At 44.6% G+C, this 17,785-nt stretch overlaps 1 protein-coding gene across 12 annotated transcripts in view; it reads left to right on the top strand.

Moving 5' to 3' along the window:
- The window catches only part of PRUNE2 (prune homolog 2 with BCH domain), a 293,772-nt gene that overhangs the window by 193,285 nt on the left and 82,702 nt on the right, over positions 1-17,785 (top strand). For all 12 annotated transcript variants that reach the window (XM_063787780.1, XM_001146885.5, XM_054658124.1 and 9 more), the window contains 2 exons: positions 1,087-7,684; positions 8,346-9,108. In XM_063787780.1, the coding sequence (XP_063643850.1) occupies positions 1,087-7,684; positions 8,346-9,108 (7,361 nt within the window). The remainder of the gene's footprint in view (positions 1-1,086; positions 7,685-8,345; positions 9,109-17,785) is intronic.

Raw genomic sequence — 17,785 nt, 5'->3', positions numbered from 1 at the left:
TCTTAAGCAACAGAGTCCTGGCTCTGGCCTAGCGAGTTCCTCTTGGCCTGTGTGGTCACACCACTGGCCGAGTCAGCCTTTGCAGCTAGGCTGCCTGGGTACAGAACTCAGGCTCCAGCACTTGTTAGCTGTGTGTTGCTGGACAAGTTATTTAATCTTCCTGTATCTTCATTTCTTTATTCATAGGAATAAAAAGAGTTCCTACCTTGTGGAATTACTGTGGTGATTAAAAGAGATAATGATCATAAAACCCTTAGAACCATGCCTGGCACATGAAAGCACTCAGTAAATGTTAATTAGTAGTAGTAGTATCTATGTGAGCTCCATGATGGTAGTGGTGGTGGTTGTTATTATTATTAATTTTATCTCTACTAATCCTGTGGGGCCATTTCAAAGGCCCAGCACAACAAAATACTCCTGACATTCCCTAAAAATCAGAAAGCCGTAACCCAGTTCTGGTCTCACACTGACCATCCATCAGTGTCCCCTTGCCTCCCAGGTTGGCTTTGCCTGTTTTGGGCTCCATGCCTCCGTTACCTGGGGTGAAAGGGACTGAGGGGTCCTGAGTGCTGTTCGGAAAGGTCAGACCGCGGGAGCATCTTTGTCTTTCCTACTCTCTCTTTTGCATTGTGAAGCTATCAGAGGTTCAAGCAGCCCTGGCTGCCCCCTCCCAAACAAAAGCCTGTCTCCTGATATTGTCCCCTTATTCCAACACTTTTCCTATAGTTGTCAGCAACATGCATTATCTCTGCTTTTTTGCAACTCGAATTACATTGCTATTGGAAGATGGTATTATATTACAGTTAGGAAAGAAGTTAGGAGGTTTAAACTCCTTTACCCAAACGTTCAGGAGCCATCAAAATCGAGCACCTGGATTTTGAATTAAACAGAGAGACAGTTGGATAGAATTGGAGAAAGGGTTGGTGGTACAGTAATCAGAACTTTCTAAGTTTGAGATCTTCTTTTTCAGACAGATGAACACAGATTAATTTTATATTTAAAAATTAAGCGAGATAAATTGCAAAGTGCAATTGCAAAGTGCAACAGTGCTTGAGTGCTGACACAAATTCCTGTGCCTTCCGACAGATTTGCTGTGAGCTGGAAGAGTGTCAGAACCCTTGCCTAGAACTGGAGCCCTTTGACTGTGGCTGTGATGAGATCCTGGTGTACCAACAAGAGGACCCTTCAGTGACTTGTGATCAGGTGGTTCTCGTTGTCAAGGAAGTCATCAACAGGAGGTGTCCAGAGATGGTCTCCAATAGCCGGACATCCTCAACAGAAGCCGTGGCAGGCAGTGCCCCCCTCTCCCAGGGGTCTTCTGGGATTATGGAATTGTATGGTTCTGACATAGAGCCACAACCCAGCTCTGTGAATTTCATAGAGAACCCTCCAGATCTCAATGATTCTAACCAGGCTCAGGTGGATGCCAATGTAGACCTTGTTAGCCCAGACAGCGGACTGGCTACCATTAGGAGCAGCCGCTCATCCAAGGAGAGCTCTGTTTTCCTCAGTGACGACAGCCCCGTGGGAGAAGGTGCTGGGCCTCACCACACCCTCCTCCCAGGGCTTGACTCCTACAGCCCCATCCCTGAAGGGGCGGTGGCGGAGGAACATGCATGGTCTGGAGAACACGGTGAGCACTTCGACCTCTTCAGTTTTGACCCAGCACCCATGGCTTCTGGGCAGTCCCAGCAATCTTCTCATTCTGCAGACTACTCCCCAGCAGATGACTTCTTCCCCAACAGCGACCTGTCAGAAGGACAACTCCCCGCTGGGCCTGAAGGACTTGATGGCATGGGAACCGACATGTCTAATTATTCATCCAGTTCACTTTTGTCAGGGGCTGGCAAAGATAGCCTTGTGGAACATGATGAGGAGTTTGTCCAGAGACAAGACAGTCCCAGAGATAACTCTGAAAGAAATCTGAGCCTGACAGATTTTGTGGGAGATGAATCCCCTTCCCCAGAAAGGCTAAAAAATACTGGAAAGAGGATCCCACCAACACCCATGAATAGTTTAGTAGAAAGCTCGCCATCCACTGAAGAACCAGCCTCACTCTATACAGAAGATATGACCCAAAAAGCAACTGACACAGGTCACATGGGGCCACCTCAGACCCATGCACGGTGCAGCAGCTGGTGGGGTGGTTTGGAAATTGACTCCAAAAATATTGCAGATGCGTGGAGTTCCAGTGAACAGGAATCTGTTTTCCAGAGCCCTGAATCATGGAAAGAGCATAAGCCAAGCTCCATTGATAGGAGAGCCTCAGATTCTGTATTTCAACCAAAGAGCCTCGAATTTACAAAGTCAGGTCCCTGGGAATCTGAATTTGGCCAGCCTGAACTGGGTAGCAATGATATTCAAGACAAAAATGAGGAAAGCTTGCCGTTCCAGAACCTGCCCATGGAGAAGTCACCTTTGCCAAATACATCTCCCCAAGGAACAAACCACCTGATAGAAGACTTTGCTTCTTTGTGGCATTCTGGTCACTCTCCCACAGCCATGCCCGAGCCCTGGGGAAATCCTACAGATGATGGTGAACCAGCAGCTGTGGCGCCATTCCCAGCCTGGAGTGCATTTGGTAAAGAAGATCATGCTGAAGCTTTAAAAAATACCTGGAATTTGCACCCAACAAGCAGCAAGACACCTTCTGTTAGGGACCCGAATGAGTGGGCCATGGCAAAAAGTGGGTTTGCCTTTTCTTCTTCAGAACTACTGGACAATTCACCCAGTGAGATAAACAATGAAGCAGCTCCAGAAATCTGGGGCAAGAAAAACAATGACTCCAGGGATCACATCTTTGCACCTGGAAATCCCAGTTCTGATCTGGATCACACATGGACTAATTCTAAGCCACCAAAAGAAGATCAGAATGGTTTAGTGGATCCTAAAACTAGGGGCAAGGTATATGAAAAGGTAGATTCCTGGAACCTTTTTGAGGAGAATATGAAGAAAGGAGGGTCAGATGTCCTAGTTCCTTGGGAAGATTCCTTCTTATCTTACAAATGTTCTGATTACAGTGCATCCAACCTAGGAGAAGATTCGGTGCCTTCCCCCTTAGATACCAATTATTCCACCTCAGACTCTTACACATCACCAACATTTGCTGGAGACGAAAAGGAAACTGAACACAAGCCATTTGCTAAAGAGGAAGGTTTTGAGTCAAAAGATGGTAACTCCACGGCAGAGGAGACTGACATTCCTCCTCAGTCACTGCAACAGTCATCTCGAAATCGAATCAGTTCAGGTCCTGGGAACCTAGACATGTGGGCTTCACCTCATACAGGTAACAGTTCTGAAATAAATACCACTCACGACCTGGATGAAAATGAACTCGAGACAGAGCACACAGATGGTAAGAATATCTCCATGGAGGATGACGTCGGGGAAAGCAGCCAGTCCAGTTACGACGACCCCAGCATGATGCAACTGTACAATGAAACAAACCGACAACTCACACTTTTGCACAGCAGCACCAACTCCCGGCAGACGGCCTCTGACAGTCTCGACTTGTGGAACAGAGTGATTTTGGAGGATACTCAGTCCACTGCAACGATCTCAGATATGGACAATGATTTGGACTGGGATGACTGCAGTGGGGGTGTGGCAATCCCCAGTGATGGTCACACAGAAGGATACATGGCTGAAGGTTCCGAGCCGGAAACCCGATTTACAGTGAGACAGCTGGAACCCTGGGGCTTGGAGTATCAGGAAGCAAATCAGGTAGATTGGGAGCTCCCTGCCTCTGATGAGCATACCAAGGACAGTGCTCCCAGTGAACATCACACATTGAATGAGAAAAGTGGGCAGCTAATTGCAAACAGTATTTGGGATTCTGTCATGAGAGATAAAGACATGTCATCATTCATGTTACCAGGCTCCTCACATATCACAGATTCAGAGCAAAGCGAATTGCCTCCTGAAATCCCCAGCCATTCAGCAAATGTTAAAGACACTCATTCCCCAGATGCGCCAGCAGCCTCTGGAACCAGTGAATCAGAGGCACTTATATCTCATCTTGACAAGCAGGACACAGAGAGGGAAACCCTGCAAAGTGATGCAGCATCCTTGGCGACTAGGCTTGAGAATCCAGGGTATTTTGCACACCCAGATCCATGGAAAGGTCATGGCGATGCACAAAGTGAAAGTGAGAAGGAAGCCCAGGGAGCCACCGACAGGGGGCACCTTGATGAAGAGGAGGTGATCGCCTCTGGTGTGGAGAATGCCTCAGGGATTTCTGAAAAAGGGCAGAGTGACCAGGAACTGTCTTCTCTGGTTGCATCTGAACATCAGGAAATCTGCATTAAATCAGGCAAAATCAGCTCTCTTGCTGTCACTTTCAGTCCTCAAACCGAGGAACCAGAGGAAGTTTTAGAGTATGAGGAGGGGTCTTACAATCTAGACTCCCGTGATGTGCAAACAGGGATGTCCGCAGATAACCTGCAGCCAAAAGATACCCATGAAAAACACCTCATGAGTCAAAGAAATTCAGGTGAAACTACTGAGACTTCAGATGGGATGAATTTCACAAAATATGTATCTGTACCTGAAAAGGATCTTGAGAAAACTGAAGAATGTAACTTTCTAGAGCCAGAGAACGTGGGTGGAGGGCCACCTCACAGAGTTCCCCGAAGTCTTGACTTTGGGGACGTCCCTATAGACAGTGATGTGCATGTCAGCAGCACACGTTCTGAGATAACCAAAAATCTTGACATTAAGGGGTCTGAAAATAGCCTTCCAGGAGCCGGTTCGTCTGGAAATTTTGACAGAGATACTATTTCTAGTGAGTATACTCATTCAAGTGCATCAAGTCCTGAGTTAAATGACTCTTCAGTTGCACTGTCCTCCTGGGGCCAGCAACCCAGTTCTGGGTATCAAGAAGAAAACCAAGGCAACTGGAGTGAACAGAATCACCAAGAATCTGAACTAATTACCACTGATGGCCAAGTAGAAATAGTTACCAAAATGAAGGATTTAGAGAAAAACAGAATAAATGAGTTTGAAAAGAGCTTTGATCGCAAAACTCCTACATTTTTAGAGATCTGGAATGACTCAGTTGATGGTGATTCCTTTTCCTCTTTATCCAGTCCTGAAACAGGCAAATATTCTGAACATTCAGGGACACATCAGGAAAGCAATCTAATTGCTAGCTACCAGGAGAAAAATGAACATGACATTTCTGCAACTGTGCAGCCAGAGGATGCCAGGGTCATTTCAACAAGCTCAGGTTCTGATGATGACAGTGTCAGTGGTGAAGAGTCAATAGAGGAAGAGATCCAGGTGGCCAACTGCCACTTTGCTGAGGATGAATCCAGAGCTTGGGATTCATTGAATGAATCTAATAAGTTCTTGGTCACAGCTGATCCTAAGTCTGAAAATATTTATGACTACCTAGACAGCTCAGAGCCAGCAGAGAATGAGAATAAGTCAGACTCATTCTGTGACAATCAACAAAGCAGCCCTGATCCCTGGACTTTCTCACCATTAACGGAGACTGAAATGCAGATTACAGCAGTGGAGAAGGAGAAGAGATCTTCTCCAGAAACAGGGACGACAGGAGATGTTGCATGGCAAATATCTCCCAAAGCTTCGTTCCCAAAGAACGAAGATAATTCTCAACTGGAAATGCTGGGCTTCTCAGCTGATAGCACTGAGTGGTGGAAGGCCTCACCCCAGGAAGGGAGACTAATTGAAAGTCCATTTGAAAGGGAGCTGTCTGACTCCAGTGGTTTGTTGGAGATAAATTCTTCAGTATACCAAAATGCCAGTCCCTGGGGAGTACCAGTTCAGGGTGATATTGAGCCCGTGGAAACACACTATACTAATCCTTTTAGTGACAACCATCAGTCACCCTTTCTGGAAGGTAATGGGGAGAACTCCCATGAGCAACTCTGGAACATTCAACCAAGGCAGCCAGACCCAGATGCTGACAAGTTCAGCCAGCTTGTAAAATTAGACCAAATTAAAGAAAAGGACTCAAGAGAGCAAACCTTTGTGTCTGCTGCTGGTGATGAGCTGACTCCTGAAACACCTACCCAAGAGCAGTGTCAGGACACCATGCTGTCAGTCTGCGATCATCCGGACGCAGCCTTTACTCACGCAGAGGAAAATAGTTGTGTTACATCTAATGTTTCAACTAATGAAGGTCAAGAAACAAATCAGTGGGAACAAGAAAAATCATACCTAGGTGAGATGACAAATTCAAGCATTGCCACAGAAAATTTTCCTGCTGTCAGTTCTCCCACCCAACTGATAACGAAGCCAGGCTCTGAATGGGATGGCTCTACCCCAAGTGAGGACTCCCGAGGTACCTTTGTGCCAGATATTTTACATGGCAACTTTCAAGAGGGTGGGCAGCTGGCCTCTGCCGCGCCTGACTTGTGGATAGATGCTAAGAAGCCCTTCAGTTTGAAAGCAGATGGTGAGAATCCTGATATCCTGACGCACTGCGAACATGACAGCAATTCTCAGGCTTCCGACAGCCCTGATATATGTCACGATTCTGAAGCAAAGCAAGAGACTGAGAAGCACCTCAGTGCTTGCATGGGACCTGAAGTGGAATCCAGTGAGCTTTGTCTCACTGAGCCAGAGATAGATGAAGAACCCATTTATGAGCCTGGACGGGAGTTTGTCCCATCCAATGCAGAACTCGATTCTGAAAACGTAACTCTGCTGCCTCCAATTGGCTATCAAGCAGACATAAAGGGCTCCTCTCAGCCCACCTCTCATAAAGGTTCACCTGAACCTTCTGAAATAAACGGTGACAACAGTACAGGTTTACAAGTATCAGAAAAAGGAGCCAGCCCAGATATGGCACCAATTTTGGAACCAGTTGACAGAAGAATCCCAAGGATTGAAAATGTGGCAACTAGCATTTTTGTAACTCACCAAGAGCCAACTCCAGAAGGTGACAGTTCTTGGATATCAGACAGCTTTTCTCCTGAAAGTCAGCCTGGTGCAAGAGCTTTGTTTGATGGTGATCCACATTTATCCACAGAGAATCCTGCCTTGGTTCCTGATGCTTTGTTAGCCTCAGACACTTGTCTGGATATAAGCGAAGCTGCCTTTGACCACAGTTTCAGCGATGCCTCAGGTCTCAACACATCCACGGGAACAATAGATGACATGAGTAAACTGACATTATCCGAAGGCCATCCGGAAACGCCAGTTGATGGGGACCTAGGGAAGCAAGATATCTGCTCATCTGAAGCCTCGTGGGGTGATTTTGAATATGATGTAATGGGCCAGAATATCGATGAAGATTTACTGAGAGAGCCTGAACACTTCCTGTATGGTGGTGACCCTCCTTTGGAGGAAGATTCTCTGAAGCAGTCGCTGGCACCGTACACACCTCCCTTTGATTTGTCTTATCTCACAGAACCTGCCCAGAGTGCTGAAACAATGGAGGAAGCTGGGTCTCCAGAGGATGAATCTCTGGGATGCAGAGCAGCAGAGATAGTGCTTTCTGCACTTCCTGATCGAAGAAGTGAGGGAAACCAGGCTGAGACCAAAAACAGACTGCCTGGATCCCAGCTGGCTGTGCTGCATATTCATGAAGACCCTGAGTCCGTTTATTTGCCGGTAGGAGCAGGCTCCAACATTTTGTCTCCATCAAACGTTGACTGGGAAGTAGAAACAGATAATTCTGATTTACCAGCAGGTGGAGACATAGGACCACCAAATGGTAAGAAACATTCCATTCTTCCACTTCCAAGAAACTGCCGCGTTGATTAAACTAGTGCATATTTGTAAGACACACTCTTCCTACCAATGAGGGTAGAGAGGAAACTAACTACATTTGCAAGGCATGCCTCACTAAGTCCTGTATTATAACAGCAGTAAAATCTAGTGCATATGTAATACCTATTCCTGATAGTGCACGAGAAAATCGAATGACTCTACAAAATAAAAATATTTTCTAGCTGGGCGCGGTGGCTCACGCCTGTAATCTCAGCACTTTGGGAGGCCAAGGAGGGGGGATCACCTGATGTCAGGTGTTCGGGACCAGCCTGGGCAGCATGGTGAAACCCCATGTCTACTAAAAATACAAAAATTAGCTGGGCGTGGGGGCAGGCGCCTGTAGTCCCAGCTACTCGGGAGGCTGAGGCAGAAGAATAGCTTGAAACCAGGAGGTGGAGGTTGCAGTGAGCCGAGATCACACCATTGCACTCTATCCTGGGTGACAGAGCGGGACTCTGTCTCAAATGAATGAATAAATAAATAACTAAAATATATAAAAAATATTAAGTTACCTCTTTTAGATGATCATTTGCAAGGATCACAAATCACACAATGTGTTAATTAAACCTTGTTCTCCTCTTCTCACTTTCAACTTCCACTTCTAGGTGCCAGCAAGGAAATAACAGAATTGGAAGAAGAAAAAACAATTCCTACCAAAGAGCCTGAGCAGATAAAATCAGAATACAAGGAAGAAAGATGTACAGAGAAGAATGAAGATCGTCATGCACTACACATGGATTACATACTTGTAAACCGTGAAGAAAATTCACACTCAAAGCCAGAGACCTGTGAAGAAAGAGAAAGCATAGCTGAATTAGAATTGTACGTAGGTTCCAAAGAAACAGGGCTGCAGGGAACTCAGTTAGCAAGCTTCCCAGACACATGTCAGCCAGCCTCCTTAAATGAAAGAAAAGGTCTCTCTGCAGAGAAAATGTCTTCTAAAGGCGATACGAGATCATCTTTTGAAAGCCCTGCACAAGACCAGAGTTGGATGTTCTTGGGCCATAGTGAGGTTGGTGATCCATCACTGGATGCCAGGGACTCAGGGCCTGGGTGGTCTGGCAAGACTGTGGAGCCATTCTCTGAACTCAGCTTGGGTGAGGGTCCCCAGCTGCAGATTCTGGAAGAAATGAAGCCTCTAGAATCTTTAGCACTAGAGGAAGCCTCTGGTCCAGTCAGCCAATCACAGAAGAGTAAGAGCCGAGGCAGGGCTGGCCCGGATGCAGTTACGTTGCAGGCTGTCACCCATGACAATGAATGGGAAATGCTTTCACCACAGCCTGTTCAGAAAAACATGATCCCTGGCACGGAAATGGAGGAGGAGACAGAGTTCCTTGAGCTCGGAACCAGGATATCAAGACCAAATGGGTAAGCAAAAAGCTAGATTTATTTTTTTTCCTGAAAAGCAATTTATTTAGAAACCTGGGAAATGGTTAGAGGTTATGGAATATGAGGAATACCTGGATGATAGCAGCTTTGCTTATATTGAATGCAAGGCACACCATCAGTAAAAGCAGCTACTAGATAACTATAACCATAATGATAATTTATGTACATTTTCAGCCAAAAAGCCCCTTCAATTTTCATTCAGAGTCTTATACCTACCCCCCAACTGCCACCCCACCTACTTGAATACCTACATGACTCTTAAACAGGCAGTTGGGAATACAAGGAAGTGACACTAACATTTAATCAGCACCTACTATGTGCAAGGCAGTTTGCATACATTATCTCATTTAATCCTAACATGCCAGTGGGGGGAATGGAAGGAGTAGGGTTGAGTAGGGGGATTCAAGGCTCAGAAATTTTCTATAATTTGCCTAGAATTAAGTAACCAGAGTGAACACCTGGGATTCGAAGCTTGCCACCTCCAAAGTCTGTACTTTCTCAGTTGACACACCGCTTAGCATACAGAGGCATTTTCATATTTTCAAATACAAGGCATTTTCTGGTTTTATGTAAGCACCTAACTTATAGTTAGATAAGAGACAGGCTCCACAGCAGTCTCCAAATCTCAGTGTAACACATTCATTCCCTAATTGGCAGAGAAATTGGCAAACTGTCATTAAATCAGTGATTCAGTCATTCATTCATTCATTCATTCACCATGTGGTTTTTGAGAGCTTGCTCTGTGCCATGGTTCTGGGTAGCCAATGGGCATATATCAGGGAATAGGATGTCATCACTGCCCTCAAGCTTCCAGTCTCTGCTGAAACTGTTTAGCATTCTTCATTTCTCTTCATTTGTGTTTATGAAGCCCACCTGCTTCCAGGGACAAAAGAACAAATTGTGAAAAGTAACTTAAGTAACAGGGAAAGTCATGTTTTCTCCTTAAAATGTAATAGAGAAAAGATATCGGCCAGGTGCGGTGGCTCATACCTGTAATCCCAACACCTTGGGAGCCCAAGGTGAGTGGATCACTTGAGGTCAGGAGTTTGAAACCACCCTGGCTAACATGGTGAAACCCCGTCTCTACTAAAAATTCAAAACTTAGCCGGGGTGGTGGCAGCACCTGTAATCCCAGCTACTTGGGAGGCTGAGACAGGAGAATTGCTTGAACCTGGGAGGTGGAGGTTGCAGTGAGCCGAGATCGTGTCACTGCACTCCAGCCTGAGTGACAGAGCCAGACTCCATCTCAAAAAAAAAAAGTGAGAAAAGATATCTTTTTGCTACTCAGCTTGGGAGTATAAAGGACTATACACATCACATACCCACAGTGAGTCAAGGAATCTGGATTCCAGCCTGCCTCTACCATGACTGATTATACATTTTAGGATTAATCCCAGGCTTAGGTTTTCTCATCCGTAAAATTAGTGAGTTGGGCTGAAAGATCTCAAGGCTTCCTGCAGTATTAAATTCTGGGAACTTAATTTGTGTGGAAACAGAATGTGTCCAGGGGAGCTTTGGCATTCACAAATTACATTTCTTGATGAAAGGAACAAGGACAATGGAAAGAATAGCTGGGGTATGTTGAGGATTAGCCAAGTGCAGAAGGGGTTAAAAGCTCTACCATATTCCAGGGCAGCTTCATAAATCCAGACATTGTCAGCTGGCCTAATCCTTCTTTCTTCCTGTCAAGCTATTTTCTTCCAGAGAGACCCCAGATCCGTTATCAGAAAGAGAGTAGCAGATGGATCCCAGCAGCCCTGCTGGCATTGTTATAGATTGAGCTCAGAACTCAGGCAGCCATGAGTTGGCTGAGCTATTGTTTGGCTTCTTGTCTGCATTTTGCACATGCCCCGAGATCCAATAGATGACAGTCAGTGTTCAATTGTGCCACCAGCACCTTTTCTTTCAACAAGATTTCTTTGCTCATCCCTTTCTGCTCAGCTTTTGTAGTACTGAAACTTTTCTCACAATGGGGATGGGGCAGATTTTCCCTCCGGCATGTGTATTATCTTTTGCATAAATAATTTACTCTGAATGTGTAAGTCTCCCTCTGTGCTAGATTTTGGGAGAATAAAGAGTTGCCTAAAACAGTGGTTCTCTAAGTGGGGTCCTAAGAACAGCAGCATCAGTATCACCTGAGTACTTGTTAGAAATGCAAATTATCGGCTCCGACTCAGACCTCCGGAATCAGGAACTCTGGGGGTGAGGCCCAGCCAGCTGAGCTTCAGCAACTCCTGATGCCCTCCAAAGCTTGAGAACCACTGGTTTAAAACATACTGTCAGCCGTCTAGGAGTTTACAGTTTAACTAAAGAGTTAGACATAAGTAAAAAGGTAGATAGCAGTATAATATTTAAGTCAAGCTAGTCAATGCCCAATGTCAGTTTAAGTATAAAATGGGTACTAACTACAGGCTATTTGCTGTTGGACCGGGTGCTAAGTACTCTGCGCTATTTCACTTTACATAGGGCAACCCTGCGAGACAAGAATTATACAAGTGAGGAAATAAGAGGAGAGATATCTGTTTCGGGTGCCTTTATGGAGCAGGCAGCAGGAATGGCTTGTTCTCTGTCAGACACAGGAGACAGAGTGCCCAGGGCCCGTGATACTTTAAGGAGCCCATGAGAATATTTTCTTTTATAGTCAGAAGAAAAAATTATTATACTTTCAAGTGGATTTGTCTTTATACCAACAAAGTTATAAAATAAATTTTTAAAAAATATTTTAATGACAGAAGGGGCTTATGAAGGCACTTCTGAAGGGGCTTATGAAAGTCACTAAAGGAAAGGTCATAATTTGGAAAGGCAAAGAAGAGGGTAAGAAGCTAGCTGAGTGAACTGGGATGAATACTATGAAGGAAGCCATGGAGACAGGAAGGTAATCACAGAAGCAAAACAATGAGATAGCTGTGGTTTCCCAAACAAAAACCTGGAAACATCTTCTGACACATAATCTGATCATAGAACAGAAGATCCAAAATCAAGACCATTCTGCAAAAAAGAAAATTAAGAAAGCCTCTTCTTAAATAGAAATAGGTTCATAGTATGTGCAATATGACTCACCAGCTGCAAATCAGCTTCTTCCCTCCCCTCCTTCAGCCTCAGCCTCTCTTAGCTGCCAAACTGTTTTGAGAGCTGCAAGCCACATTTTGAAAATCTGAGAAAGCATGAGAAAAATGCCTTTTCTCCTCATATGCCACCTACTGACTCTTGTTAACAAAACTTGTTACTAGGGCTGAAAGATAACCTCTCTCCTTTGAGATTTGCGGCACTGCATTCATGTTCCCTAGGATCAATCTTTCCAGAATCCTTTGCCAACACCTTGGTCATCCTCCAGCTATAGACCTGTCCAGCAGGGGATCAAATACCAGTTCCCCAAGACAGTGATGGATGTGCCTGATCTTTCCTACATAGTCACAAAGAACATTTGCAGGGTAATCTGTAGCACACAGACCTTTCTTAAAAGGAAGAAACACTTAGCTGTTTATTTTAAAGAAAGCATGATTGGAAGAATGATGTGTGAAGAAAGGGGTAATTTGGTTACATGTTAGGGTTTTTCAGAAAAACAGAACAAATAGGAGATATCTGTATTTAGATCTCCATCTTGCTATCTAGCTAGCTACTGAGAGAATTTTAAGGAATTGGCTCATGCGATTATGGGGGCTGGCAAGTCTGAAGTCTACAGGGCAAGCTGGCAGCCTGGAAACTCAAGGAAGAGTCAGCATTGCAGTCGTGAATGTGAGTTCTGCAGGGCTGCAGGCTGGAAATGCAGGCAGGTTTCTGGGCTGCAGTCTTCAGGAGAATTCCTTCTTCTTCAGGAAACTTCAGACTTTGCTATTAAGACCTTTATCTGATTGGATGAAGGCCCCTCACATTATGGAGGGTAATTTGCTTTACTCAAAGTCTGCCTATTTCAATGTTAATCACATCTAAAAAAATACTTTTACAACAACATCTAAACTGGTGTCTGACCAAATAACTGGGCACCATAGCCTAGCCAAGTTGAAACATAAACATTAACTATCACAGGTTATAGTAAAAAATCTGATCTATATGTTAAACAAGGATTAAGTCATTAAAATTTTAAAAGTCACTATCTGAATTATATGAAAATGTGACAATTGATATATAGATATATTGGCTTTCCATAGATATGAGCAAGGAAATAATGTGCAAGGGAATTTTAAAAAATCATTTCCAAGAGGATTGAGAAAACGGATGATATTCAACTGATGAATCTTTTGGAGATACAGGCAGCCATGGGGGATGGAGGGAGGGGGTGGGGGTGGGGTGGGGAGGAGGGAAGGAGAAGAGAGGAAATCGTTGTGTCATGTGCTTTTGAAACAGTATTGAGACATCACCTGACCCTCATATTTGTGGAGCTGTATCTTGTTTCCTAGCTCTGTGAGGTGAGGTATTCAGTATTCCCTGAAATAAAGTTGACCTTCGAACACAGTGTATTTGGTTCTATGGTGATCTGTCTGCATCTTTTCTTTTTAAATTAGTAATTTTCACCTTTTTTCCGTCTGATAACATTGTAGAAAAGAATTTATCTTTCTGCTTATGAGTGACACCGTGAGATCTTTTTGTTTTTCGTGAAGTCAGACTTTTTCTGTCTATGACTTATGGTTGGGGAGTTAGTACATTGGGTCTTTTATCCACGTGAATGTTGAAAATGTGAAATAGATTTTAAAAATCAGTTGACTCTTTCTCTCAATGTTGGATAACGGGAACCCTGAGAAACATCAGGCAGACCAAGCTGTACCCCAGTTCTGAACATTTGCCATTTCTCAGAGGTGAGTTGATGCTCTCTAAACTCCAGTGCGCCCTTGCCTATTCACCATTTTTGGGCTTTGCCCTGTACCAAACCTGGAAGAACAAACTTAGCACTGACTCTGTGTTCATTTATTTTTGTAATTATATTTGATCTGTTGGTGTGGTATGTTGGTGAGTTGGTGGTGATAAGTATCATTAAAAGTCCTTTGCCGGGCACGGTGGCTCACGCCTGTAATCTCAGCACTTCGGGAGGCCAAAGAGGGTGGATCACCTGAGGTCACGAGTTTGAGACCAGCCTAGCCAACACGGCAAAACCCCGTCTGTACTAAAAATACAAAAATTAGCCAGGCATGGTGGCACACGCCTGTAATCCCAGCTACTCGGGAGGCTGAGGCAAGAGATTCGCTTGAACCCAGGAGGCGGAGGTTGCAGTGAGCCGAGATCACACCACTTCATTCCAGCCTGGGTGAAAGACCAAAACTTTGTCAAAAAAAAAAAAAATCCTTTACATTTGCAGTTTAATTCAGGACTTAGTCTCTTTCCTTCATTTCCTTCTTTTCTCTCTTGCTTTCTCTCTCTGTCATGCCCTTCACTCACTTCTACATTTCTAGCCAGCCCTACCCAGAGCAGACTTTCCATAGTAAGTGCTTGCGGACTGACAAATACATTATTTTCTTTGGTCCACCCAAATGACACTTGAGATAGACAGGGCAAGTGTTCCTCTCCCCATTTCCCAGCCAGATGAGCAAACTGACTTAACACATGAACTGCTTCATGTCATCCAGAAATGAGAAAGTGGTGAGGTTAGGACCTAAATTTAAGTCTTCTCTGTCTAGCCCAGTGCTTGTCAATGAAACACAGCTGCCCAAACAAGCATTTCTCTTGAGCTGCTTCTATAGGTTGATGTTTTCATTCCTGTTCTCCCGTTGTCTCGTTGAAAGGCACATAAAGTGTAACAGGAGATATTTTGAGACAGACTGAGCCAGAACCCATGCCTGATTCCTCAGGCTGTCTTGTGACCTATTGAGCTTTTTTGATACCTGAGTAAATATTTACTCCCACGGTGGATCTGTGAGTGCTCGTGCCATGTCAGTGGGCTGCTCCCCATCTGTGGTGTGTGGGACCAACTCGAGTGGTTGGAGGCCAGAGGGAAGGGAGAGCATCAAAGCCCCTCAATGTTCATTTACATTTTCCAAATATTTATAGGTGTGGTATTTTGTGGTGAGGGATTTTACAGCCAGAGAGAGCCACGAGTGCCAAGATGAGGTGGTGCAACTCTGTTTCCCCGTGGGAGGAACGCCCACAAAGGAGTCCATTTGTGTTGTATTGGCTTCTAGTTTGAGGAAAAACCCAAGGTGCTTCTCTGGCTGGAAACTTGAAACATCACAACTAGTGGCATTGCTTACTTTAGGGGGAAAAAAATCTCTATGAAAATTGCTGGTATTTGAGGAAGACAAGAAGCCATGACTTTCGAAAGCAGGGTATATTCGCATATCAGGGGCACAGCAAGAAAGTAATGACACATTCAAATTAGGAAAATTTGAGAGATTTAATAAAGAGAGTATTTACGAAGATGGAGGCAAAGTGTGAGGAACTCACAAGGAATAGTGCAGTAGCCCAGGAACAGGAGCAGTACGGCTGTTATTCTTCCTAGACCCCATGAGTGGGGAGACAGAGTGATGACCAGAACCCAGAAAGACTATTTCAGGTAGAAAAGGCCACCCTGAAAGGCGTAGTGACCTAGTGTGAGGGACACGGCCAGCGGGAGGCACTCCCGCCTCTTCCCCCGCATCTCCCACCGGGGATCCTCACTGGTCAAAACCTAGTGGAGGCCGGGCGTGGTGCCTCATGCCTGTAATCCCAGCATTTTGGGAGGCCAAGGCGGGCAGATCACTTGAGGTCAGGAGTTTGAGACCATCCTGGCCAACATGGAGAAACCCCGTCTCTACTAAAAATACAAAAATTAGCTGGGTGTGGTGGCGGGCACCTGTAGTCCCAGCTACTCGGGAGGCTGAGGCATGAGAATGACTTGAACCTGGGTGGGGGAGGTTGCAGTGAGCCGAGATCATGCCATTGCACTCCAGCCTGGATAACAAACAAACAAACAAACAAAAAACCTAGTGGAAGTCGGAGGGTGAGGGAGGCTTGGGGCAGAAAACAAAATGGAGAAAGTAGGAGAGTAGAGCTGATGAAGCAAACAGAAGCTGTTCAGTGCAGCTAGCCGAATTGGAGAGTGGTGGACCTCAGCCTCTGAAAACTGTCCTGAGATGTTCCTGTGCAGGATTAGTTAACTGTTTCTCTAGTACATTGGAGGATCAGTTTCTGAGATCTATGTAAGAGTTCTTCAGGAACAAAGGCTATCAAAAAGTCAGTGCAGGATTTTAACCCTTTGTAGAAGTCCAAGCTGCCGGTTCTGAACCAGCAGGGAATACTTGCTGACGTCGGAGACATTTTGGTTGTCACAACTGGGGTGGGTACTCCTGTCATCTAATGGGCAGAGGCCAGGGATGCAGTTACATATCCTACAGTGCACAGGAGTGCCCCCCGCCACACAGGGTTATCCAGCCCCAAATGTCAACACTGCCAGTGTCGAGAACTCTGCTCCATCTCTCTGCCTTATTTTATTGCTACTACTTTTTTTTCCATCTGAAAAGATCTTCTATTTACTTATTTATTTAATTGATTCTGTTGCATCTGTCTCCACCTATGAGAGTATAACCCCCAAGAAAGCAGGAGTTTGGTTTGTCTTGTTCATCACAGTACCCCTGTTGCTTAGAATAGCACCTGCCACATGTTAGACACCCCATAAATATGCCTGATTGAATGAATAGAAAAGAAAGGGTAGTTTGCTCAACATAATTTGCTTCTAATGACACTGTGATAATTTCTGGCATTTGTTGCTTCTTTTCCCAAGGGAGATGTGCTAGTTTTAGTTTGGAAGGAATATGCATCTTTCTTCTCAAGTTACCAAATCCATCTTTTTCCTTCTTTTGTAATTTGAGGCCATAGTTACCCATTTTCAGTGTTCCCATGCTTTTCTTGTTCATTACAGTTCCTCCAAGATTCTTTCAGCCTTTCAGTTTTCTTAGAGTTTTGTTATTCACTCATCCTCATGGGGAGAAAATAGGTGTGTCTGTTCAATTTTCCTTCTTGGTCATCTGTTGCCTATACCATGGGTATTATAATCTCTTCACCTTGAAATAACTTCTCCTGGCTGGGCGCGCTGGCTTATGCCTGTAATCCCAGCACTTTGCAAGGCCGAGTCGGGCAGATCACCTGAGGTGAGGAGTTCGAGACCAGCCTGACCAACATGGTGAAATCCCATCTTTTCTAAAAATACAAAAATTAGCCAGGCGTGGTGGCACACACCTGTAATCTCAGCTACTTGGGAGGCTGAGGCAGGAGAATCGCTTGAACCTGGGAGATGGAGATCGCAGTGGGCTGAGATTGTACCACTGCACTTCAGCCCAGGTGAACGAGTGAGACCATCTCAAATAATAATAATAATAACTTTTTTTATTAGAGAGGAACATGGTTTTATTTAATTAGTCATCTATTATACCATCAACTCAAGCAGCTGTTGATAATATGTAATCTTCAAAGACCTTTTTATATTTATTTTTTAAACTTCCATTTATTAAATAATAATTTAAAAGTATTCATTAGGCTCTCAGAGAATAACTAAAACTCCACTGGAGAATTTGACATCTACGTGCCCTTTTTTTCAACATAATAGAATGCTATTTACTGCAGTTAAGCAGTAATTCTTATTTTAAAAAAAATTTTTTTAACTGCCTTTGTATAATGAATAAAATAATGCATTTCCTCAAATGCCCAGCATACTCTGAGTTAGGACTGTTTTGCCCTGGCACAATCTGTGAGA

Source organism: Pan troglodytes, chromosome 11 (assembly GCF_028858775.2).
Source record: "Pan troglodytes isolate AG18354 chromosome 11, NHGRI_mPanTro3-v2.0_pri, whole genome shotgun sequence".
NCBI lineage: Eukaryota > Metazoa > Chordata > Mammalia > Primates > Hominidae > Pan > Pan troglodytes.
The sequence above is the reverse complement of the archived record's forward strand: the minus strand, read 5'-3'. Positions and strand labels throughout refer to the sequence as shown.